A 26276-nucleotide genomic window follows, 5' to 3' on the forward strand; every position below is an offset into this window, starting at 1 on the left:
ACAGTGCAATTCTAGAAATTTGCAAATTATGATGCAATAGTTGACCTCTGGCAGAGTACAGTGTATCATATCAATTTTACAGTAAAAAGAAATATGATAAGTAAAAAGTTGTAATATGATCACTAAATAGATGAAAATCAATGTACATTTGATTACAATTAAAATACCTGAAAACTACCTTAGAAAAATTAGATGGCCATTAAGCAAAATAAATGAGAATGGACTCTAATAGTGAAGCATAATTACACATACCCCTCCCCAGTTAAGTGTCCTGGCCAGATCATTTCCTGTGCCAAGAGGAAGAACAGCCACAGCAGGCTGAGGATTCAAATTGAGTTGGTCAAGGGTAGAGAGTATCCATCCCACCTATAATACACCAGCAAGGACAGAGAACGAGACACGCAGAGAGGGACAGAGGGAAGAAAAGAAAAAAGAAAGAAAGAAAGAAAGAAAGAAAGAAAGTCAGACAGAGAGAAATCAACAACCCCCATTACCAAAATCTATATCTATATATCTGTCTTTAAAATTGTACCCATTGTTTTTTTTATTGTCCACTGTCATTACAAAGTAACACAGTAACACCAAGTACCCATAACTATTATAAACAATCATGACAGGTTAGAAAGTAGGCTATTTATAATGTCCCATAATAATTGACATAGGTTCATACAGGATAATGACTCAACCATAAAGCATTACAATGTTACTATGAACCCTTGTAGCTGTAATGCAAATCCAGTTTCTTTTATGTCAGATGCCATGATGTATTATGTAAGGTATAATGGTATCAAAAAGTCAATGCACAATCGAGGTGGCAATGCGGGAAAGAAGCAAAGCAAAGTGGCCGTTACACCTCAAATTATGTTTCAGGTATTATTTTATGTGGGAAAATTTGCCATACGGAAATAAGCATCTGAGTAAAAATATAAATTTTCCACAATTCCATACAGAGCCCTATGAGCCCAAACATAAATATGCTTTTAGTTTCCCCAAGATTCGTGGCGAGGTAATAACAATTCATGAGATCCCTGCATGGCTAGCGTCCAACGTACCACGTTAAATGCCAGCTTCTCTGCTTGGACCCCTAATAATAAGACTGCAAAGGCCATCAGCTATAGCTGACTTGGACATGGATCAAGCAAATGTCACCAACACCACATACTGTACTATTTTCAGAAGTCATACATGGTCCATAAAGAGGAGACTAAATTAGTGAAAATAACTACATAACTGACCATTGCAGTTACACTATTTTTACAATATGTATACTGGAAAGACTACAAATATTGTATCTGATGTAAATTTATTATCATGGCAACAAAACAAGTAAGCCTTAGGAGGAACTAGGCTATGAGGTCTAACCCACACTGTACTATTCCACCTCCAGTTTTAAAATGAAATATATCTGATTCTGGACCAAGACTTACTGATGTTTTATACACTGACAGAATCAATGACTTAAGCGATGTGCAATGTGGTAACAAGAGTAGTAAAAGGGACCACAGTCTTTCAGCTGTTTAGATAAATTAAAATAATAGACTCTGCAGGGGAAACTACACTACGCTTCATGTTGCAGATTTCTCTGCCTTGAATACAGCTTACATTATTTTTGTCAAGACACCTTGGTGTTATTTTTTTCTTATAGGCTATAGGCATTTGAGGATCAATCTTTGTGGCACTGCATAATGAGCCATCTGATATACAATCCAGGAGGTTCCTATTGGTTTCTGTTTCAAACCTGTGCCTTGTCTACAAACAAATAATGGTCTGAATCATGGTTTGATAGTCACTATCCAAGTGTACCCATATACTGCAGTACATTCTTTTATCTTGATGGCTAGAATTCCTTGGAGAGGGTTCTATGTGGCGCAATATTTGTTGCCAACTGGATGGTGGTGGATCAATATTATCCAATCAATCAGAGTAGGATATTAGCTGATTCATCATTATCGTTATTAGCCGATGCATCACTATTGCAAGATGGCCGTGCTGCTTTAGGCTATAAGCACTTTGCACACTTAGTGTCTTACACTGTTAGCCTAGCTTAGCATAATTCATGGAAGTGGCTAAAAAGGAGCTATAGGCTATCTGGTGTAACCCACTTTCATAAAAACTTGATTAGGCCTATTAGCCCAGGTTTTTGTTTGCTTCAATCTCCGAATCAACCTACTTATATTTGGGACAAGTGTTGGCTACATATGGGCCAGACCTTTAATTCTATTCACACAAACAGTTGCTCAGCAAAGATAGGAAATTATGTCAAATTGATTAAAACATAAATAACTTAAGATATGGACACATATTGGGACTTTATGGCCACCAAAGGTAGGGAGTCACTACAGTACTTTTTTCACCTTTCTTAACCTTGGTGGTTTACTTTGGTGGTCATGGTTTCTTTAAAATGAACTGAACGATTGAATTGTGCAGAATATAACTGATGCATATAGCATGTCCATATTGAGAGAAGTTTAAACTTTAGGAACTCTTTACACTTTAGGCTAACAGTGCCTGCCATTCATCAGTGGAAAATGTGTGTTTTAAGCAGTGCCGTATACTCCAACTTATCTGTGTGTGATCTAAACAATACAGAACTAGATGTGGACAATCTACTGGGCTTAAAGAGGTTTTATGCAACCAAACATCCATGAAAACCAGACCAGGCTTTTAATTGAGACCTGCCTTTACTTGTCCAAACCTGTAGCCCTACCAGGTCAGTAAAAGGGGTCTGCTTCTAATTGGGACTGGGCTTTTAATTGAGTTTTTACAGTAAGTTAATTTCCCCAAAAGTTGGCGTGTTCCTTTAAACAATCTAATTATCTCTCTTTAGTGGCTGTTAGAGAAAAAAATAGTCATGGCAACCTACTAATGATAGATACAATTAATGTTGATGAGGTATAAGGCCCTACTCTACAACACAAGTTGAAGCTGGTGCAAACTGCACAAAGGGGTTCAGGGAAGACATGCCATCAATGTTAACTGTTTTTTCTATTTTGATGTTTATGATGTTTATTGCATTTATTATACTTAGATATATATCTCAGGAACACATTATATACAGTTGTGATGAATAAGTTTACACACCCATTCTAAAGTTGACTAAAAAGAGGAATAATAAAAAAAAAAAAAAATTTTTGGACATTGATCTTAATGCCTTAATTAAAAAAAATGAGGAAAAATCCAACCTTTAAGGCACCAATTTTCTTTGTGAATGAATAATGTATTGTAAATAAATAAATGTTATTTCTTAAAATACAGGGGTCATACGTATACACACCCCTATGTTAAATTCCCATAGAGGCAGGCAGATTTTTATTTTTAAAGGCCAATTATTTCATGGATCCAGGATACTATGCTGATAAAGGCATTTGGAATTAAAATAGCCCCACATCTTCACATACTCTTCACAATAACTAGAGATTGGCATGGGGTACTTTCCATAAGATAATCTCTTAATGCAACTCAAACCAGCTATTAGGCTGAAATAAAACCATGCCAATCTCTAGGTGTGGTGAAGGGTATGTGATGACGTGTGGCTATTTTAATTCTAAAGGCCAAGGGAACTTTATCAGGATGCATAGTATCATTTTTAGTAATCCAGGAAGCCATGTTTGGGCAATCATATCTGGAAACATATTATTCCCAAACTGTAAGATGGAAGACAAACATATTCTCAGCATGACTGAGCCATGAAAATGTTGTAGGCTACTGTATGCCCAAAGATTTTCCATTAAGCCCTAGATAAACATGCCAAAAAATGATACCAAGGTTATTATAAACGCATCATTTCCACACAATGCCAACTTTCTGAAGGAGGTATTACTACTTCTGTATCCACTGAGCAGAACAGGAGTAATTTTTAGCGTACCTGTTTTTCTGCACTACATCATCTCAGTGACTTATGAAATATGGTGCATTAGTTTGGTTGTGGTTATATCATATTAAGGACAGGTAGTAGGATCGTGTGAAATCAAGCAGTTTTCATACCAAAAATGCCATAGTTGTAGGCTGCTATCATAACAATAATGTACAGTGACACATTAGTAAACACAACAACCACATATCACACAGAAAACTATATACATTATTATACAATATAAGCACGGTCACAAAACACATGACATGTATGACATGACATGTAGTGTATGGAATGTACAAACAAAACATGGACTTACTGTTCCATCACCCCCACAGGCTAAAATCCGCAGGTTGTGGACTTTGCGATACATTTCTAAGCTATAAAAGACAGAAAGAGCAAAAGTAAATTTACACAAACAAGCACCTGCCAATTGTGTGTAACTTTTTACTGCTTAAGGCATACCCCTCTTTTGGCCCTCCTTGGCTGAGGTCAAATACTTGTCTGGGATTGAGGTACCACATGAAAGACTGGATGATTTTGGCTCCCTGGAAAATAAAAGGTAAATCTTGCAGCCTTGACTATGTCAACCACATTGCGAACAGACTTTTTTTGAATTGCTTATGGACTGCTTATGGACTTTGAACATTTCCAAAGATCACAGTAGAGAGGGTAGATAACCTATTCTTATGTTGTCTGTTCTGACATTTAAACGAGAATTCCAGCGATTTTTCACATAGATCTCTGTTTCTCGAAATCACAAGTACTGTTGGTACAAAAAAAACAAACAAAAATAATCGGTTTTGCCTAGCCTGAGTTTCTGCAGCCAACAGCTAGAGCCAGGCAGCTACAGTGCTACACTCTGGGGGCATGAACATGGGGGCTCATGAGAAATGAGAGAGAGAGGTCTATGTGGAAAAATCACAAGAATCGTCATTAAAACAATTAATGACAACTAACTTCAAGGCAGATGCTGAGGATTCCTTCTCACCTGATTACCCCCACTCTTAGGGTTGACAAATACAAGCACAGGTTTCATTAGCTGGGAGGGGATGGGCCTGACAATGAAAGGCTTCCAGCGAGCCTCCTAGCAGGAAAGAAAATGGAAGATCATTAAAAGCATTTTTTGAAACAAACACTCTCACTCTCTCTCTCTGTGTTTGTTTGTGTGTGTGCGTGTGTGTGTGTGTATGTGTATGTGTGTGTGTGTGTGTGTGTGTGTGTGTGTGTGTACACACAATAGTACTTAAGAGATCCCCCACAGGTACATTTCAAGTATTTTATGACAGAGGCCAGTCATTAGCATCATGAAAGCCGGTCAATACAGTTTCAGTATTGACTTCAGAGACTGAGCAAATGCAATTACAGGCTGCAATGGCCCAGTGTATGCCGCCAGGCCACTTCAAATGACAAGTCTCTCTGTACATTCTGACTGTCCTCTAACAAATGTAGACCTATTCTTATTGATTTAGAGAGCACTGAGCTCCTTACCTCAGCTCCCTTCTTGCTGGATTTGCGTTTGAATGAGGTCCGTTTCTTCTTTTTACTAGATTTAAGTGACGACTGCAGAAAAGGCACAGACAAAAAAGCAATGCACAGCTGTATCAGAACACCCATTCTCTCTAAATCAACATGATTGAATACAAAGAATATTCTCTGCTGCCATCTACTGAGAGAGAAGCAATACAGTCCAATGGGCCTAACACATACAGTATCTCAGCTCCCAGCGGCAGCCATTACATGTAGAAGCATGAAGGATAATTATTTACAAGTTGTATTGTTAGGCCAATCAAGACAGTGTTTTATAGGCCTACATTGAGAAAAAAAATCTGACATAAGCCCTTAAACTCTCTGTAGGTGCAGGAAATCTGCATGAATTTGCATCTTAATCAGATCACAATGCTTGTAGTCTATGCTTGCTACTGCATGCCTTTTAAAGGTTTGATGTAGACCTAATATGAACTGTGCCAAGTGGATTGAGACACATTTAGGATATGCTAAAAAGAATGCACACATTCTCCCAATAATGTTCTGTTCTGGAATTCAGGTGGCTTATCTTTTTTTTGCGTTTACTGTTAGTGTCATTGCCGTGTCGAATGCAATACTCACAACGAGGCTGGGAATCAACCTGAACATACATTTAATATTCATATTTTTAATTACCATGTCATTCCCATGGTAGATCTATATCACATAAAAAAAAACAAAGTAGCTTTCAAGAGTGCAAACGAGGTTTCAAATTACCGGTATCACTCATTAAAATAAGATAGCTGGACCCGACTAGCACACACGGAATTTTCTTTATTCTGTAATGCGAAACACAAGCAAACGTTTTTTGACAAAATAAGGAACTCAAGAGATCTGCAAATATGTTGCTGAGCAACTTCCGAATGTTTAGAAAATTTAACTACATCAGAATGTTCCCAGCAAGAGTAGCATATTTTCAGTCACACTTCTTTCTGATGTTAGCCTACGAATAGGCTACCCATACACATTTTGGGAGGATGGTATCCAGGATTTTACTAGGGAACAGTGTCCAGAACTTTGCTAGGATGGTATCAGAATCTTAAGTTGGTGCAATTTCACTAGAGGGTTGAAACAGAGCAAAAATCAAGGATATTTGAGTGCACCATGTGAAGGGTTTTCCTAGATTGAATCACATTTTTGATAGCAGGTTGTCATTCGGGTGTGCCCACAATGTGTCAGCCTAATGCTCAGACGTTTTAAAATGAAATAGGATTTTCCCACAGGTGTGCGTGGTTGAAGAAAGAGTAGTCCTCAAAATGGAGGGTTTTGAAGTCAGAAGGGGGTGATGGACACGCAGGGATGCAAAAGGAAAAGAAATGTCAACAACAAAAGCAATACGGCTACACTGGCAACACTGAGCAGTGTGAGGTTTGAAGCTCTGGTAAAGTCTAAGGAATACCATGAAGTGGCAGAAATGAGAGAGAAACAGAACAGGAAAGAAACAGGCCCTGATAAAGAGATACAGCAAGAGAAAGAGGTGAAGAAGACCAATGTGAATGAGGAGGTGAAATACATGGTAAATGTATCTGCAGAGACCAAAATAAATAGGGCGACTAAACAGCGTGTTACTGGTGAAGACGGTGATCCAATGAAGAGTGTTCATCTTCAGAACAACTGAATAAGGCAAACAGCAGAGCACATGGAGTGAACAAGTGACACTGTGATTTCTGAAGATGAGCAGGAAAGAGCAGAAGAGAAGACAGAGGCCATCCATGGTGATTTTATAAACCAGACCATTGAGTTTCTGAACAAAATGTGGAGCAGTACCACATAAAAGAGTATGTTGCCAGCCATGAACGAGAAACGGACCATTGGCAACGTGGAGCAAGAAAGAAGAGCACACATCATTAGAGCCGAGATGTGGGGGAAAGCCTGGCAGAGCACATGGAGGAGGTGGGAGAAAAGGAAACGAGAGAAAAGAGCCCTGAGAAAAGCAGAGAACATGAAGAGACATGAGGAGTCTGCAGCGCAGTGGCCTCAATCCACTGGAGCACTCAAGCTCCCACCATGGATTCAGGGAATAAGGTAGGATAGGCTTATACGTTTTATTCATCTAACACAATGTACATGTTAAATTAATTTAACTAATTTGCGTTTAATACTACTAATTATCAAGTACAAAAGCACTTGGTAAAAGTACTCTGGTAACAGTCAAGAAGATGCCTATTGTTGTTTTTTAAAGAATGAATCTTTATTTTTTACAGGCCCTCTGGTGCCTTTGGTTGAACTTGCTTTTTTAAGACATCTCTATAAACAATGGTACACAATGATAGCCTGGAGGACCAGACCCAATCTGAAAGATTAAGGGTCTGGCCACGAATAACATAATGGCCCAACTCGATGGGCGTCACCAAGCATGCATTTGAAAATCTCACTGCACGCAATTGGATAACACTATACGATCAATGTTAACTGACTGATTCCGGACTTCGACGCAATTGGGTAACACTACGTCTGTCATCGGTTTAGCTTGCCTCTGGCCCGCCTATATCAGATACACAGATATGATTGGTTCCCCGCAATGCAAGGGGTAAAAGTTACGTGCATCATTACTCGTTGCCAGAGTCTCTCGCTGAGCAAATGCTTCCGCGAGAACTCTGGATTCCCAGGGTAACACAATGATAGTAGGGCTGTCAAAGGCTTTTTTTAAAAAAAAAATTGATCACTGAATTAATCACTGAATTTCTATAGTTAATTGCGTTTAATCACGTTTTATATATTTGAATTGCGTTTAAGTATATTCCATTTCTGATCTTTCCAGAAGTCTATATTAACAATGTAAAACAATTCTTCCCAGGGTATCTTCATTGGGAATCAAATGAAAGCAAAGAAAGTTACTTTATGAACTTAACTTGAAGACGCACAGTGGTGTGAAAAAGTGTTTGCCCCCTTCCTGATTTCTTATTTTTTGCATGTTTGTCACACTTAAATGTTTCAGATCATCAAACAAATTTAAATATAGTCAAAGATAACAAGTAAACACAAAATGCCGTTTTTAAATGAAGGTTGTTCGAAATAAGGAACTAAGAAATAAGATAATGAAATAAGAATAAGAAATATGCACAAATGCATGTGCAAAATGTAGCCTAGACCTACAGCACATTTCAATGAAGTACATAACAAACAGATAAACGCCTAGTCCATATAGTCATTAACTATGTTCAGTTCACGTGTAGGATGGTAAACAATGTTTAGGTCATAGATTATAGCTTAAACTTTATATTTCAATTCCATGTCGACTAAGCAAACACAGGCACCAACATGAGTGCACTGTCATCAGCGCCAAAGTGGCAAACGCTGGATGAAAAATGGATTTTATGGAGCCGACAAAATAGAGCTGAATCGTAATTCACATGGTGGCAGCGGCAAAGTGTGATGCTGGTGTGCATAGTAGTGTTTGAGAACACTGGAATGGAATGTAATTGAATGTTGAAAACGGAGTGCGCCACACTCGTGTCAGCGCTGGTTTCCACAGCGCTTTAAAGAGTCACTTAGCCGAGCCGACTGGGAGTTCAGAACTGTGTTGGTGTTTATTATCTCATGACTACAGAAGGAGGAAGTGTCTGTGGCAGTTTGAGGACAGGAAATGTGCATCAATGGATAAAAATAGTAGCAGCAAAGAATGTCTAATAAGGGGAAAACCATAGGTATTAGAAAGCTAGATACTGCTAATAAGAACTTATGCAACTTATTTAAGGTAGTTTTGATCGTATACATGCTCAGTTTGAAGTATAGGATGCGTCAATTGTGATGTACATGGTAGCAAAACATGAATGAATGTTCGGCATGTGAGCTGGTGTTGGACTGTACCTGAGGTCTGCGTACACGAATGATCCATGTGGGTGGAACAATTACTGCAGCATGAGCACCTAGAGAACACGCTTCTTCAATCTGTTGTAGCATGAAGCATGTCACCTTATTGTGGTACTTCAGGAAGGCGTGGGGTAGATAGAGAACAGTGGTGGAATCACATGAACAGTGTGAGCATTACAAGTAGTGATGAAAAGAAAATGGCTCAACTGAAACCAATTTTCCATTACATTTGCATATACATAAACACAGCATACAGTATATGAGGTCTCACATTGATTTCCAGTTCCTAAATGAGGAGTGAGTGTAAGTTTAATAAAAATTTTTATATATATATATATATATATATATATATATATATAAATATATATCAAATTGTATGATTGTCAAGCCTACCCAACGGCATCAAATAATTTCATTTTAATAAAGACTGTAAAATAAAATTACATAGTCAACTGTATCTCATTCGCAACTAATCAACCCAACACACACAAACAACAGTAACATTTAGGAACCACTTCAGCTCATAGTAATGTACCCAGTGGTGATCGCATAAGCATCTTGGGACTGCAGTGTATACCGGTATTTGCTACCTATTACAAAATCAGTAATTACTGTTATTATCTCAATTTATTGGATTTATAATTTATTTAACCAGATCAGTCATAATTATTCCATGTCGACTGAGCAAACACAGGCACCAACATGAGCGCACGGTCACTTGCCACGCACTTCACCAAAATGGCAAACACTGGATGGTTACAGTGAATGGGTACTTACTGCTTGCTTACACCATGAACAGCTGATGGCCACAATCTCTTTACTATGAAATGCAAACTTCTGCTGGAAACCCTGTAGGAAAGGATTATACACCATGAAGGGAAGTTCCCTGAACTAAATTCAGATAGATCTACTCTGACCAAAACACTGAATATGTAATGGGAACTCACCTTCCCACATTGTCGGCACTTCCCATCCTGTCGACGTCTGTGGACCCAGTGATGTCGCACTATTGAAGGCTGTAGTGGAAACATGAATCTATTGTGTCAACATTCATTTTCAAGAACATGACAGACATTTTTACCAGCATTGTACAGTACATCTCTTAACATGATGCTCTAAAAAGTATATACCTAAAGATGTTATAGTCCTTTACTCCAAAAGGGTTTGTGGTTTATTGCGAAAAGAAATATTCTGGAAATTCAGGTATAAATTATTATTTTCCAAACTAATAAAGGTCATACGTAGACAACCAATTTCCCAAAATGAGTCTCATGTTTGATTTAGCAGTTGATTTCCCAGTCACAACTGAGTGATTGTACCTCTTCAAAGATTAAAGTTAAAGAGAGAGAGTTGCTTTATAACAGAAATGTAAAACTAATATAATATAGCTGAGAGATTCGAGTTTAAAGTTTAGAGGAGTAGTGCACACTTTAGTGCAGCAGAGGGTGCTACAGACAAGAAGAAAATTCAGCATGCCAGGATCAGCCTCTACAGTTCTTCCTACAAAAATGGCAAAACAAATACCCTGCTATATAATAATTTGCACAGACTGGAATTAATTAATCAATTACTTATATGAAGTGTTGAAACATATTCTTGTTTTGACCACATGAGGAGCTGAATTAAATGTAAAAAATCATGCTGCATTACTGTTGTTGCATTACTCAATTGTGATGCCATAGCTACAAAACATGAATACCTCACTATACATAAGAATTACTGTTAGTTTAATGACCCTAATAATATAAGTTAAGATAAGGCAAAGTGATCAGAGAGAATCATGGATATTTGTGGGTGTGAATTGTCTCTCTCTCTAATGGGGTAGAGAGGACAGGGTGGTACCTTCTGATTGGCTACAAATGCAGTTGCCTTGAGTTTAGGCACACCACTGTGCCTAAGCATAGCCTGGGGCCTTTTGAGGGCCCTGCGGCGCCAGGGTGGCTAACCAGAGCAAGGCATGACGGAAAAGGAAGGTCAAAGGGCACACACAGGAGAAGGCACATGGAAGAGAGGAAGGAACAAGAGAGGAGATAGGATGGTAAACAAAGCAGTGGAGGGGAGGAAGTTTCCAGGAAAAGTATCAATGGAGCATGTTTCAAAACAACATGAAAGGTGATTTAGAAATAGGCACAGGACAGTCCACAATACCAATAAACGGGGGTATGTACTCACTTCCCGAATATTTCTGGATCCTGATTCCCTGAATGATGGTTTACATCTAAAATTGATCTGAAGATAATAGAGAATGACACATGTTTAAGTTGAATTGCACTTTCATGTAATTAGCTTAATTTTAACCACAGTTTTGGTAAGAAAGCATTTTTTACAAGCCCATGAGCCAAAAACAGTAAGTACCCACATTGTTAATGACCCAAAAGCAAAAGGTTGAGGTCAGTGTGTGTTAATACTGATCTATCTGTCCAAGAAGATATCCCAATGTGATTCAAAGACCATCTCAGAAAAAAATCATTCACAAAGATTAATAAACAAACTAACAAACATGACAAAAATAGGTGGGAAACAGTATTACTAACTAATCTCTCCTCATCTCCAAATTCACACTGCATAGAGTAATGGGTTCGACCCTGATGTCTAATAATCGGATTGATTAGGCATAATTCCTTTAGGTGTCTGCAAATGGTGCACCTGAGCTGTGAAAATCCAAAATGATAGAGCTTAAGAGAATGGAGAGGCAATCTGATCTTTAAATATTTAACTGCAGTGCAGATATAAGATGTTTGAGAGAATTCCTGACAGCGCATGGACCATTTTGAACAAGTTTAACAGACAGGTCTCTGTTCAGATTGTTGGTCAGACAGAGAGATTGATAGGGCCTAGGTATTTACATCACATTTGTGGGGCAGTCGTGGTCTACTGGTTAGCGCTTCGGACTTGTAACCGGAGGGTTGCTGGTTCAAAACCCTGACCAGTAGGCACGGCTGAAGTGCCCTTGAGCAAGGCCCCTAACCCCTCACTGCTCCCCGAGCGCCACTATAGCAGGCAGCTCACTGCTTCGGGATTAGTGTGTGCTTCACCTTACTGTGTGTTCACTGTGTGCTAAGTGTGTTTCACTAATTCACGGATTGGGATAAATGCAGAGACCAAATTTCCCTCACGGGATCAAAAGCAATTCACCTACATTAGCTAATACTATGCATATTTTATGGAAAGAATGGACAATACTCTCTGTTGTTTATGAAAGGTTAGTATTTTTTTACAGAGTGGAGCACCAAGACCAGAAGCCAAACCCCTGTCATTCATACCCTGGTTATCACAAATTCAGCTTAAGACCAAAGTGCTAATCAAAGCCAATAAAGGTTCGAGAAAGTAAGAGAGATGAGAAGAGAGGCAACTGAATGAGGGAACCCGAAGGAAATTCTCTGGCAATTAGGCCCAATGTTATACAGTAATTGCAAAACACACTTAAACTGTTTGCCATGTTCTTGAGAAAACCCAACAATAATTTGCGAAGTTGACCAAGATCAAAGGCTAAAGATCTCAAGAAAATTAAATGCCTGAAAAAACACCCATATCATGAATGTAAACATTCATGGTCAAATGCATGCTAGTGACAAGCCAGAAAATTCCCCCGAGGTCTCTCCTATGATCAGAGCACAGATTCTTATCCCAAATAGACAGCTAGGACTGTGGATTGGGAAGGGCATGATGTTATGATGAAGGTCTCACTCGGAAAGCTTGGTCTTTGTGGGGCAGCTTATCCAGCCACTGACCCTGCAGTTGGGCCTCTGTTTGTGACAACTGAAGATGGAACAGCAAGGTGAGTGACAGCTTGGGTGGAACAGAACACCAGTGCATTCTATGCCTCTGGGTTCTAGTTCCTTCAGTATATTTTCTAGCTTGTGAAAATAAAGCAGGTCAGTTACCTTCTCCAGCTGCTCGATGCAGATGGTATGAACCACTATCTTACAGGCTGCACATTTTTTCCGCATGACAGATTTTTGCTGTGGGAGAGAAAGAGGAAGAGGGATAAAAATAGCATTTTCACTATCTGTTCTGGCAGCTCCATTCTGCTGAAAAGGGTTTATAGCTTGCAGGTACAGTAAATTATAATATGTTGGGTCACTAGCTTTAAGCTTCAGGCTACTTCATAAAATGCATGTGCCATATTCTGAATCTTGCCATGATCATGCCTCGTGTCATTTCCTCCAAAAGATGGCAGACTTCTCTTTATGACTACCAAACAACGTAGACAAATGAAAAAACAAACAGAAAAAAAAAATACCAAAAAAAAATTACCAGATCGTTTCATTTTCAAAATGGGAAAAGCGGGAATCTCAGTTTGGCTTGGTCAGGTTACTGTCCTTTTGCTACACCAAACCCATTTTTATACTCTTCATTTCATTTCCCACTTCACTCTTCCACTCCCCTGTTCTCACCTTTTCCCAAACAGCTATTTTATCATGATCTCCTTTCCTTAACACTTGACTAATCCCCTCTTCCTTTCTTTGTATCTCTAACTGCATTTCGTCGTCTCTGTACTCTTGCTTGTACAATGACAAAAAGTTGAATCTAATCTTGAATCTAGTGCATCGACTTGAAAAATGCACTACCAATCTAAATTTGGTGGCAGTATGATTAACTTGGGTAATAACGGGACACACAGAGACACACACGCACACAGACAAACATACATTAGAAGTCACACATGTACACTCACCAGTGTCTTGGCAAGGCAGTGCTGCTCTCCAACATAACAGAAGTCCCCAGAGACATTGGTCTCAAACCAGATGTGCTCTCCATACACAGCATTCTCCTACAGGAAACATCAGACAACCTGAACCCAACCATTCTAATTTACCAGCTACAGAAGAGATACAACATAGCCTCAATATAACTTACAGTATGTCAGCCAACATCTAATGCTGACTTTTATGGTGCAGATCTGACAGCGCATTACGTTTTCCATATTTAAAATCACTATTGATGAGACATAATTACCTGGATACTCACCCTATACCCTAACAAAATCAATAGTCCTGCCTAACCAGTTAAGCACAGATAGATGCACTGGACATCAAGTACTTACACTCCAGTCAACACTAGAACGGATCTCTCGGTCCAGCTCACACTTGGCCAAGGCAGAGGCACAGGGCTGGGTAGACAGATGCTGCAGACCTGATTTAGCAATGGCTTTCCTGTGACACAGAGACATTGGACACATCCATGTGATAAATTCAAAATAAGGTTTCAACAATGTGCAGATAAGACAGCTAAATGTTTGTTTAGTAAATGGTGTGGTAATGAAACAAAACATAAATTAAAATAACAAACACCATTCAGTAATTTAATCAACTATGCCTAAGTTAGTTGCATGGTTAATTGACTAATATAAGTAGAAAGAAACTATATCTTAAGTCAACCATCAAGTTTGTATAATTTTCATAAGTTTGTGGGAAAACATCAAAAGCAATTTGACTAGTTTGATCTGCCAGTTTCTGTTGCGAGGGTTTGTGTGCAAAAATTAACCTTCCACTTGGGAGCAAAGGACATACAAACTAAAATAGGGCCCAGTTCCACATAAAATCCCCTGACTAAATTTGCTACAAATGAAAAAAATGTTGGAGGCAAATTCATTACTCTTTGAGGACTGACAAGAGATGTTTGCTGCATAAGAAGTCTTTACAGTATATCAAGACGGGAGTGGTGGGACACGAAATGTGAGATATAATGAAAAAGATATTCCTTCACATTTCAATCTGCGCATTGTACATCTCTTATCCTCACAACACATTCCTTTCCTTGATCTTTCAAATTGGCTGTGAAAAGGTTTGCTATTCTGTAAATTCCTATCTGTATGGAAGTTCAAGCTCCATCTTTTCCCCCAAAATGTCCATGGCCACAGATATATGAGCGATAATCAGTGTCACTAGGCATTCTACTCACAGCGCTTCACTCAAAAAGCTATAGCCCCAAGCAGTACAGCGCCTCTAAGCTCACCTGCATGTACTGAGCAAGGAAGCAGGGGAGAAGGATGCAAAGAAGAAGATTAAAGAAGCAAGCAAAAGTAAGGAGAGGAAAAGTAAAAAATAGAAAGGATGAGAGAATAATAAAAAGAAACTACATGGAAAGAGATAGATTTGTAAGATAGAGAGTGAAAATGAGAAAGATAGTAAGGGAGAAAGATAGAGAGAAAATCAGTTAAGCCCTCTGATCTTAAGAAATTAGTGTGCTAGACAATAGTGTTTAACCTGGTGCAACAAAATATATCTGCACACCTAGTTCAAGTTACAACCTTTCATTATGTCCTTTGAGTCTCTGAAAGACCAAATTCATACTGTACGTATTTGGTTGCAAACCAACCCGAAGACAATCTGGCACCTTTGCAACTTGAGCTTGAGAAACCAGGTCAAAAATACATGGAGATAACATGGAGAATTAAGTCCTCTATATTCCAGTCCTCCTGAAGTTACACATTGTTCAGTGTTTTGCACCTTTAATGGATTGAACAGGCTTTTCATTAAAAATGCAAAATCACATCTATGGAGCTACCAACAGACTTGAACGTCTCACAAGGTATCAGTTTCTACGCTACTCCTGACACTTTCCCTGCTCTCACTTCAAAGGTGTCCATCCTGTTTGTTGCTTAACAGGCCTGGGCAATGTGGCTGAAACATGTGTCACAATAAAATGATTCAGATCAGCTGATATAGATAATTATTAATAATATTTTAACAACCTAACAACCAAAGTGGCCAATAGATGAAATAAACAATAAATAAAGTTACCAGGCAGGCACATAGTTTTCATGACTGATTGTAACATCAGTAACTCTGTTTAAGACACAAAAGCTGTGGTAGAATAAATGAGTAGTGGTGGCAATAGATATTGTGGTGGTGTTTGAATGATATTATCTGCATACCTAACTTAAAAAAACAGCAGTTTAGAGAACACTTGCTACGTTAACAACTGCCTTCACATCCACTCTCATTACCAACATTCATTCTCACTCCAAGATTAATTAAATCTTCATGTTGTAGATCATGTCGGTGCATAGGCTACTGTTAAAATTGTGTGTCACTCGTCGCCAGTGAGAGAGAGCACTTTAGGTTTTTTCATGCATCCAAAGTTTGTATACTGTATGAACTCTTATGAACTTTCCTGCTGATTTGAATGCAGTGTCTTTGAATAAAACCGGTATCAATATTCATTACTATTGATTAACTGTTTTATCACGATACATATCCCAATTGTTTTATCGCCCAGGCCTATAGTTAATGTGTACTTTACAAAACTGTGCAACAATTACATATGGGACTGAATTTGTAGTTCTGTTGTTTGTTTCTACCCCATTCTTAATGTTCTACCTAAAAAGATTTTTTTAAAAAATGAATGCAAAATACATCACAGATAATAGCAGTTGCTAATGGTTGAGTGGGACAAGGGTCTACATACGAGAGGAACCCACTCCATGTTTCCACACTGGGGTCATAGTATGTGCACTGAAGGTGACTAAGTGATTCTCTGCGGCCAGAGAGCCTCCAGCATGCTGAACAGTTTCCGTGGAGGGATGTAGAGCCCCTCCGTCCAGTCACTGAGTTCCGGGGCCCAGCTGCCAGTCCTGTCTTCCCCTGCCAGAGCCCAGCTGAGTAAGGGCTGAAGGAGGGCTGACGGGCCTGGCTAGACCGGCGGTATCGTCCATAAAGGCCATATGATGTCCTGGTGTGGTACACAGCATCAGCTGGTAACAGGTGAGAGGAGTTGCGACGCAGGCAGCGAGGTGCACGAATCAGGGGTCGAGGCTGGATGCCCTCTGCTGCTGTAGCCTCAAGGCCATGCAAAAGTTCCCAGTCCCTCCACGAAGTGCTCTCTGTTTGCCTGTCCAGGCAGGTGTCTGCCTCTTCCTCAAAGTCACTGCTGCTGCCACCTAGAGATTCAAAGCCAGAGGCTGAAGAGGCATCATCCTCCAATCCTTCCTCCGTCTCTGCCTCATCCACTGGCTGGATGGCTTCCTTCTCTTCACTCATCTGCACCAGACTGGCCAGAAGCATGGAGGGCCCTAATAGGTGGGTGTCAATGGTGCGTAGCTTAGCAGCACGCCGGCGGCGCACAGAGAAGCGTGGGGTGAGGCAGGTGGTGGTGGTAGCGCTGGAGCGCCTGCGGGCCATATGCTGCCTCCGTAACATCTTCCCACCAGAGGCCTGGGGTGGAGAGGGCCTGTGGTGGCCCATAATAGCCCCAGGCCCCGGAAGGCCCAAGCTTGACCTACGGCGGTGAGTCAAGCCAGCGCTGGCCAAACCCACACTTGAGCGCCGGCGGGCTTTACTGGCAGGCACGGCAACACTGGGCCTGTGACACCGGCATGGATCCAACTTCCGGCGGAAGTGCCGTCGGAAAAACATGTCCATGCTGACAGCCACAGGGTGGAAAGATTTATGTGGATTTCACTTTTCCTCAGAAGTAGCTGTGGGTGCAAAGATGTCCATCAGCATAATTTAGCAATCAAAAGGCTCTAACTTTGATGAGGATAGTGCTTCTCTTTTGATCTCATGAACACAACATTGTGTAACCGTAGAGGCTGAATGGCACCTCATGGGAACAAGGCAAAAATAAGAACCTTTTGGCATTAAGTGGAGATTAAGGTCATAGTTACTACTACTACTACTACTACTACTACTACTGCTACTGCTACTGCTACTGCTACTGCTACTGCTACTGGACTAGAATTACCCACCAAATGTGACTGTATGCCACTGTATGGCAAAGACCACATGAATGGGAGTACAGCTGAACAAACAATTAATGTAATCCACCACCTCTTGGTCCACCTCTCGTCTAAGTGAGCATAAGTGAACATACCAAAAGTGCAGGCCTGTGAGGTTAATCCAAATGTAAAGTAAGTGTCCTAGTGAAAGTGCTGCCAATATCTACACTAGGTACATTAACACATAATCCATGTGTAACATGTCTTTGCATCTTTGCTCTTCTCAATAAGATGAAAGGTCTTTACTTGAATGCATGATTATAATATAATGTGCAATTAGAAGATGTTTTCTGACTGAATATTATGAGGATTTTTGTGTGGGTGAACCATATTTTCATACACAGTGAAAGCAAATGAGTCTATGCCAGTTTTACACTTTACCACATCTGCAGAAACAGCTACACTGACATTTGTACAGCTAAGCTAAGAAAGGTCATATAAGCCACAAACAAATGCAGGTCTATTTATACCACGTTTATGAGAAACGTGAAGTGTAGAAGTACTTCTTTAAACACATATAAGCCAAAGTGTGCATACAATTTCAGTGTGCTCGCTCTGGATACAAATTAAAAGAGGGCCTGCTCTCTGCACATACAGAAAAACTGAGCGATGTGGAAAAATTGTAGTTGAGGGGCGTACACTGCTTCCTTTGTGGTCTGGGCACCGTTTGCTTTGGACTGCGATTTAGTCACCCCAAAAACACAAGGTTTTTCAATGAGACATTAAAGGAAATAGACAACAATGGTCTAGTCAGAGAAAGGTTGGTTACATAACTGCAGATTAAGTACAGGGGGGAAAATGGCAATATTAAGCCATGGTTACCCTTAAATCAGAAATAATTCTATTATTAGAAATGACAGAGAGAGAGAGAGAGAGAGAAAGAAAGAGATGGAGGAAGAGAGAGAGAGAGAGAGAGAGAGACAGAAAAAGAGATGGAGAATTTGAACCCAGGTCATATCCCGATCTCACCCCATCAATCTCTCTCCCACTCACTTCTTGTCAATCTTCACTGTCCTATCCAAATAAAGGCAAAAATGCCCAAAAATATACTTTAAAAAAGTGGAGAGTACACCAACATTGCCTTTCACTACACATGAAATTCAACAAATGACAAGGAAAGGGAGATAACTGGTAAACAAATTTACTGGCCACATAAACATGATCATCTTCGTCATGGGACAGTCAAATTCACAAAGTAAAAATACTGAACACAGTGATGGTGATTTGGCAATAAACTGAAGTGTAATTGTTGGCTGCAACTAGTGGAAACACTATGAGGAAGTACCAATTCCTCATTCACCCAGTCCTTCAAGTATACGTTATACAAATATAGAGGGGGAAAAAATGTCACCCACCATTAGCATACAGACAGACACACAAAATAATGGTACTGCACGTCATCCTTTCACAGAGAGAGAGAGACAGAGAGAGAGACAGAGAGAGACAGAGAGACAGACAGAGAGAGAGACTGTGTCCAGAGAGACAGACAGACACACACACACACACACACACACACACACACACACACTTCAAGGACTTCAGTAAGAAGCGAACCTGCCATGATGTCTTTGATCTTCATAATTACTTAGTCTGTTCTGAGCACAATGTAGAAATAATGAAATATGGTCAGCAAGCAGTAGACGAAGGTGGGGGAACAAGAGAAGGAGAAGAGAACAAGCAGGACTAGGCCTCTGAATAATAATAGTGTACGATGAGAGGCTACTTTTGCACAGACCTATGAATTAGTTAACATAATATCTGTATCAGCTACAACAGTAAAAGGCCACGGAACAGAGACAGAAAGGGAGATTAACAGAGAGAGAGAGAGAGAGAGAGAGAGAGAGAGAGAGAGAGAGAGAGAGAGAGAGAGAATGAGAGTTTACAGTCTGTAATCAGGTTTTACAGTCATCGCTATCTTGGCGGTAATCTTCAGAAATATTATCCTTAAATCCCAGTATGAATTTCATGACCAAACAAATAATATATATTATTTTTAGATGACAATAAGCTTATTTAAGATCAACCTATTTTTCCAATCGTCTACTAAGAAATCACACCAAAATAACAGAACTGATGAAACTAAGGACAGGACAAATGTCTGCCTAAATCATCGACCGTAAAAGATATGGACACAGCCATCCTGTAGACTTCGAACAAGAGAAGTGAGGCCAATTTGAACCCATTTCCTGTAGGTCGACTTCGGTTTGACTTATTTTAAGTTGTCTTATTAAGATAAAAACACTGGCAGACAAATGTGCTTGTTTTTATGACAAATTTCCTTGTTTTCAGGATGAGACTCTGTCAGACTCTTCTTGTCAGTCTACAGCTTCGTTGGCATTGATAAATTGATATTTTGAGAAGCAGCGGTCATTGAAACTTTCTCTCAACAGTGCATTTTAAATTATGAATCTACACACCTCAAGCACGTTTTGACTCTTTATAAACAATCCTCAAAGCAAAAGTGAAATTTTATTAAGTCAATTCTTTGTTAGGCTATGTGATGTAGGCCTATTCAGTTCACCATGCTTACGTTTTCAAAGACCCACCATGTTGTGTGGGGCCTTGTCTGAATGCAAAACATGAGGTTATTTCCATCTCATTTGGTCAGTAATAGTTATGTTATGCGGTTATGTCAGAGGGGATTCTTTCTGAAAATGTAGGGCCTCCACAAACTAAAACATGGTGACAAAATACAGACAGAATGACTGGAAAGAATCCTCCCTTGTCCAGCCAGATGTTTCAAATGTAAATAATTCTTCAGACAGTGTTTACCCACACACTACTTGACATTCTGTTGGAAGGCTGCACAAGAGGCATATATTGCCCTTCAAATGTTTGCCAAAGAATGAAGGGTAAATCACATTTCACTAAAATGCACAAGGATTTAGAGACAATTAAACAGAATGCTTGGCTGTTGCTGCCAAGCCATCACAAAAGTATCACCAAAAGGGAGAACCACAACACTGACTGAAGGCTATGACTTGGTTGAGCTACCTCTTATTTAGTAAAATGAGGGTCAGGGGTTAAAGGAGATTAGAAGGGTCTGATGGGAGACTAGCATGGCAATGCACTATTTATAGAGGCCAGTTCTGTTTATGGCAATCTTCTTTGCCATCCGTGGCTGCCTCCGGGCTTCTCGCTGCACTGCTCATCATGGATCAAAGTCAAAGTGAGACCATGCTGCCCAACACAGGATGAAAAATAATAACTGCCTCAAGCCCAGGAAACCCACCTGGCAAGTCATCACTGTGGCAACAGGAAGGTAAGCTTGATGACTGATGCCTTACTGTCGGTGGTGACGATAGCAGTTCAGCCAGTCTAGAACCAAGAATTTGAAGGAAGAGTTGGGGTTATAGATGCTGAAGACGTGATGAGTCATAATAGTGGCTGAGAGATAAGGTAATTTTAAAATATTTTGCTATTGTTATCACGTCTTCCAAGAACCCACAATTTGACATTCCATGCATTTCAGTTCAAATTTGTGATGAATGGAAAAAATGTCTATCTAAAATAACTAAATCTAAGGTATGTTTTATTTAATTGGAGATAGCATAGACACTGATGACATCAAAGTCAACACAACATTTAAAGGAACACGCCAACATTTTGAGAAATTGGCTTATTCACTGTCTCCCCCAGAGTTAGTAGATAAGATGATACATACCCTTCTCGTGTGTGTAGTAACTCAGTATGAAGCACCCACCATTAGCATAATTTATTGAGCATCCAACTAGCCTATAGCTACAGTAGAGGTCGACCAATATGGGTTTTTCTAAGGCCGATGCCGATACCGATCTTTACAACTCCGGGTCAGCCGATGGGCAATTTTTTGCCGACATTTGGTTGTTTTTTTCTCTTCTATTTGCAGGATAAAATATAACACTAATAATAACTCAAGTTGTGTCTTAGAAAAAATTACACTTATGATTTCTTTCTCCAGTTGGAAATGTTATAGTATCTTCATCTTCAAGTCATTCTATAGCCTAGGCATTGGACCATAGACATTACAGTCTAATAGCCTATATATATATTTTTTTTTTTTTTTTTGGGGGGGGGGCACTACTGATGAGTGCTTTATTGTAAGGGTAAGGCTATTTGCACCCCTGGTACAATTAGCAGTGTATGCTATTCGTACCCTGTTTCAATTAGAAGTTAATTCTATTCGTACCCTGGTGCACACAGCAATGTGTTCTAGTAATACCCCGTCTGGTACAAATATCAGTGTATGCTATTTGCACCCCCGTGATTTATTCTGGCATATTGATCACACAATGTAATAATAATTAAAAAAAAAACAAGAAACATGTTTTTTTGTTGTTACGTAACAGGGTGTTAATAGTTCAGTTGTGTAATAGACACTCTGAATAAGGCATGCTGTTTGCATTAATGTATAGTTAGAAGTGGATGCTATGTGTACCCTGGTGTATTATGGTACTGTATGCTATTTACACCCTGGTGCATGAAATAGCTAATTATTGCAATCAAAACTTCCGTTTGAGAACCGATTTCTTGTTCAAATTGCGCGCCTTCTCTCCAGACACGTTGGTACACATGCACAGTCACTCTGCCAAAACGCATCACACGGGAATCGAACCCCACTCTCCCACATGTTAACCCATGTCTGTGACAACTGCACTATCCTCTTCCACAAGTAAATGGTGTTTGCGGGTAAACTTATAGTTTATAGGCCTGAACATCATATTCATGAAATTTCTGTTAACTAACAAACTGACGGTTGTATGTGTTCACTGAACCAAGAGTATGAAAATAAAACACAACTTTTCAATCTAAAACTTAATCTGAATAGATATTAGTGCCGAAACCTTTCAGAATTCTTCACTTTCTGCTGACGAAAAAACGAATGCCCGCCATGTTTTTTTGCACGTGAGCAACGTCTTTTTGTTGTTATGTCACAGGTGTGAATAGCTCAGCTGTGTGGCCAAGGCTATTCGTAGGCCTACCAGGGGTGTAAATAGACACTCCGTTATAGTTATGCTATTGTCTCCTATGTGCCATTATGTCATTTACAGTAAGTTCATTTCAATACCCTGCTGGTTGCACAACATAGTTCTACACATCTGGCCCAAATCATCATAAATTATTTACAAGCTTATCAATACGGTCTATAATAATTTAACCCTACGGGTGATTGTTTTGGTAGGCTACCCTAGGCTACAGCTGGTTTTAGGATCGCTATCAATATCCAAAGTAGTTGATGGTTGTATTCGCATTTCCTTTCTCTATGAACAGAAACATTGCATAGCTAACCAATTAAATATTTAGGACTTTGAAAGATAAGAATTTCAGGTGTTTTCTCACAGGAACAATATTGTTGTAGCCGACTCTTCCAAAAGTTCTGGGTCTGTTGGTAATTTAATTAACACAAGGGGCAGTGTGCGTTTTGTCCGATGCCGATAAATCTAAAAAATGACTAGCAATAGCACCGTAAAAAATGTCTACCTATAGCACCCAAAAATGACAAAAGAAATCCAACATTTTCCCATTTAGATGTTGTGACTTATATAGTATATATATACAACATATATACTACAAATAGGCGATTTTCTAAGCATATACAAACGTGGAACTATATTCTCATTCAGGAACAGCACTGCTACTTGGGCGGAGTGATTTGCACAAAGCTCCTGAAAAGCTGCAGCAGCAGTGCTTTGCCTGATATGTATGTAGTTCCAAGCATGTATATGCTTAGAAAATTGCTGTGATGCATTTTACATTGAAATTTGTACACATTGTAATTATATTAGTCACAACCAGTGTTCTAAATTAACACCCGCTAACCCGCCAAATGCGGGTTAAAATTAATTTTGGTGGGTGTTAATGAAAACTTACTAGCCAGTTTGGCCGGTGATGCATGATGCATTACATGCATGATGCATAAGGCTCTGTTCTCGGTCATTTATTACCCTGGCAGTACTTCCTACTGTATATTTCCCATGAACACTGTGCTGTAATGCTACATGATGACGTTTCATACGCCCATTGGCTGCGTGCAGTTTGCAGTGAAACCAGCGCGAGAGACCATGGAAATGAACCGAGCGTCTACTAAAAACACAAGGAAGAAGAAGAAGAACGAACAGAGCCAGAGCAGGGAGCATAGACAAAGAGGGTTCATTTTAAAATACATAACACGTTACAAAATATTAACGCAATTAATTGCGTTAACACATTGTGTTTAGCCTACCTATTTCCTTTGTGGGGGGGCTGATGTCATGTAACTGAATCCGCAAGATTGTTTTTTTTTATTGTCTATGGAGTTAGCTGAAGATGGAGAGGAACGTGAGGAGTTTGTAGGCGAAAGGTTTCAGTTTAAAAAAGCTGCCTGATCAGTGATCAGTGCTGCCGCTCCCACCACATGCATTACACACTGGGCGCAGGGCACCAAGAGACAGAGGGACCAACATTTAGCCAATAAATAGTAGCTTTACTGCAAACTGTTTTTCACTCGTTAGAGAAAGTTTACAATGTCAACATGAACCAACAGCATGTTACATAAAGATGATACATTGCACACGAGAGGGAGAGACGAGTAGCAGGTTCCAGCTGGCTTGTCATTGTTGATGATAATTGAAACATTTCCCAAAATGTTGGCGTGTTCCTTTAATACAGAAGAGTTGAATAATAACATCTTCACACTCAGATCACTTCACACTCAGCAATAGGAACAAGAACTAATTCAGGCGGAAAGAAATTCAGGTCAGTGACCCTGGCTTTATGTACATTTATTTAAGTATTGCTGTTCGCTATCTACAAGCTAGTGCACTCAGCAGATGATGTATCACTATCCACTGAATCAGTGATGACAAAGTTACCCCAGCAGTGTCTCAGTCTAATATGACCTCCATCTCCACAGAGAGTTCAAACTGGTAAGTCTGTGTTACATCTTGTGTCCCGTGGGGTGATTTGTAGAGCATGGGAATGGAGAAGTCAGCAAAAGAGCGCTAGTGTATGCAAACTGTAAACATAGGCTACATTACACTGAGAGCCCAGAGTAGAAACCCCATTCATACATTAAAAGACAATTTAAAGTTCAGGTTTCTACTACCAACAAGTGTCTACTCGAGAAATTATGATGTAACAGAGACTTGTGTCATGTGTCACTTTGTTTTTGCTAGGGTGTTGTGGAGCTTGTTGCGTACATAAAAATAAAAATTAAATGGCACAAACATTGTTGCATGTTGCATACATGGAGTTCTGAGTTGTTTTGCGTGTTGCTGTAGTCACGGTGTGTGTCTGTTTACTTTTCTTTCGTGGTGAGATGTTACGTTAATGTCCAAGTTGTACAAAAACTAGATGACGTTCTATTCTGCAAAGTGTCGCTAGTGCTGCACTAGCGTAGGCTACAGTGTACACCTCCATGACATCTGACGGCTTTGTGTCCACCCCTACCCCCCACCAAATGTTTTTTTGTCGAGAGCTGACGGGTTATGTGATGTATTGAAAACTTGCTGATCATTGATATAGTTTAACAGTATAACATAATGTAACTAAAGTCAGTTATTAGGCCTACAGGCACCCACATTCATCTACGACGAACATATACACTAGATGTTTTTTGTGTACTGGTGCCTCATAGATAGATAGATAGATAGATAGATAGATAGATAGATAGATACTTTATTGATCCCCAGGGGAAATTCAAGCCCACAGCTGTACATCACTAAATACAATGTTGCACCATTGCACAGTATAGGCGATGGAACATGAACATCTGGAAGGCTAGTGTTGTGATTTGTCAATGCAAGGTGTGTGAATCATTTTCTATTCTAATTCTAAAGTTTAACTAATAGTTTAACTATTTATAGCATCACCTAACTGCAACCCTCTTCTGTGTCCTCACAAAACGTATAGGTGCAGGAAGTCACGTTTGTTTATGTTTATGTTTATGTTTATATTCAAATTCATTAGCAGACTATTTTGTCCAAAATAACATTGCGGTACTTTATGTATGCCCTATTCATATTTTAACCAAAAATTGAACGAAACACACCAGAGAGGTAGCTCACCCCTCCTGTCAGTATTCCTAGAGAAACTTCATGCAGTGTGTCATTTCTGTGTGGAGGACAGGCTGCTCCCACTTTGTCTGTTTCCAGTTTTCGGAACCTGGGCTGCCTGCGTTTTTTTACAGTGTACCTCACAGAATGGACAGCTAGTGGATCATGAGTAAATGATTGCTGAATGTGACAAAAAATGTTTGACCTTAAAATCGCATATGATCGGTGACTGCACCTTTACACGGTACCTTCATATCAGCTAAAAAATAAATGGCCTACTTGACTTAAAAATGCAAATCTAAAAATAATTGAAAATATGTTTCATGTGCTCAATCAGCTCAATCTTTTG

At 39.6% G+C, this 26276-nt stretch overlaps 1 protein-coding gene across 4 annotated transcripts in view; it reads right to left on the reverse strand.

The window, feature by feature from the left end:
- dgkza (diacylglycerol kinase, zeta a) overlaps positions 1-26276 on the reverse strand; it is a 129936-nt gene that overhangs the window by 52385 nt on the left and 51275 nt on the right. For 2 of the 4 annotated variants that reach the window (XM_042061162.1, XM_042061163.1), the window contains 14 exons: positions 16607-17615; positions 14241-14349; positions 13872-13967; positions 13078-13155; positions 12881-12952; positions 11366-11422; positions 10141-10209; positions 9971-10042; positions 9191-9307; positions 5345-5416; positions 4845-4940; positions 4319-4401; positions 4173-4233; positions 253-366 (listed from right to left, as the gene is read on the reverse strand). In XM_042061162.1, the coding sequence (XP_041917096.1) occupies positions 253-366; positions 4173-4233; positions 4319-4401; positions 4845-4940; positions 5345-5416; positions 9191-9307; positions 9971-10042; positions 10141-10209; positions 11366-11422; positions 12881-12952; positions 13078-13155; positions 13872-13967; positions 14241-14349; positions 16607-17559 (2049 nt within the window). In that variant the 5' untranslated portion in view covers positions 17560-17615. Of the gene's footprint in view, positions 1-252; positions 367-4172; positions 4234-4318; positions 4402-4844; positions 4941-5344; positions 5417-9190; positions 9308-9970; positions 10043-10140; positions 10210-11365; positions 11423-12880; positions 12953-13077; positions 13156-13871; positions 13968-14240; positions 14350-16606; positions 17616-26276 lie in introns of those variants that run through there. The other 2 variants (XM_042061164.1, XM_042061165.1) reach the window with 2 other exon arrangements.

The sequence above is a fragment of the Alosa sapidissima genome, chromosome 14 (genome assembly GCF_018492685.1).
Source record: "Alosa sapidissima isolate fAloSap1 chromosome 14, fAloSap1.pri, whole genome shotgun sequence".
NCBI lineage: Eukaryota > Metazoa > Chordata > Actinopteri > Clupeiformes > Clupeidae > Alosa > Alosa sapidissima.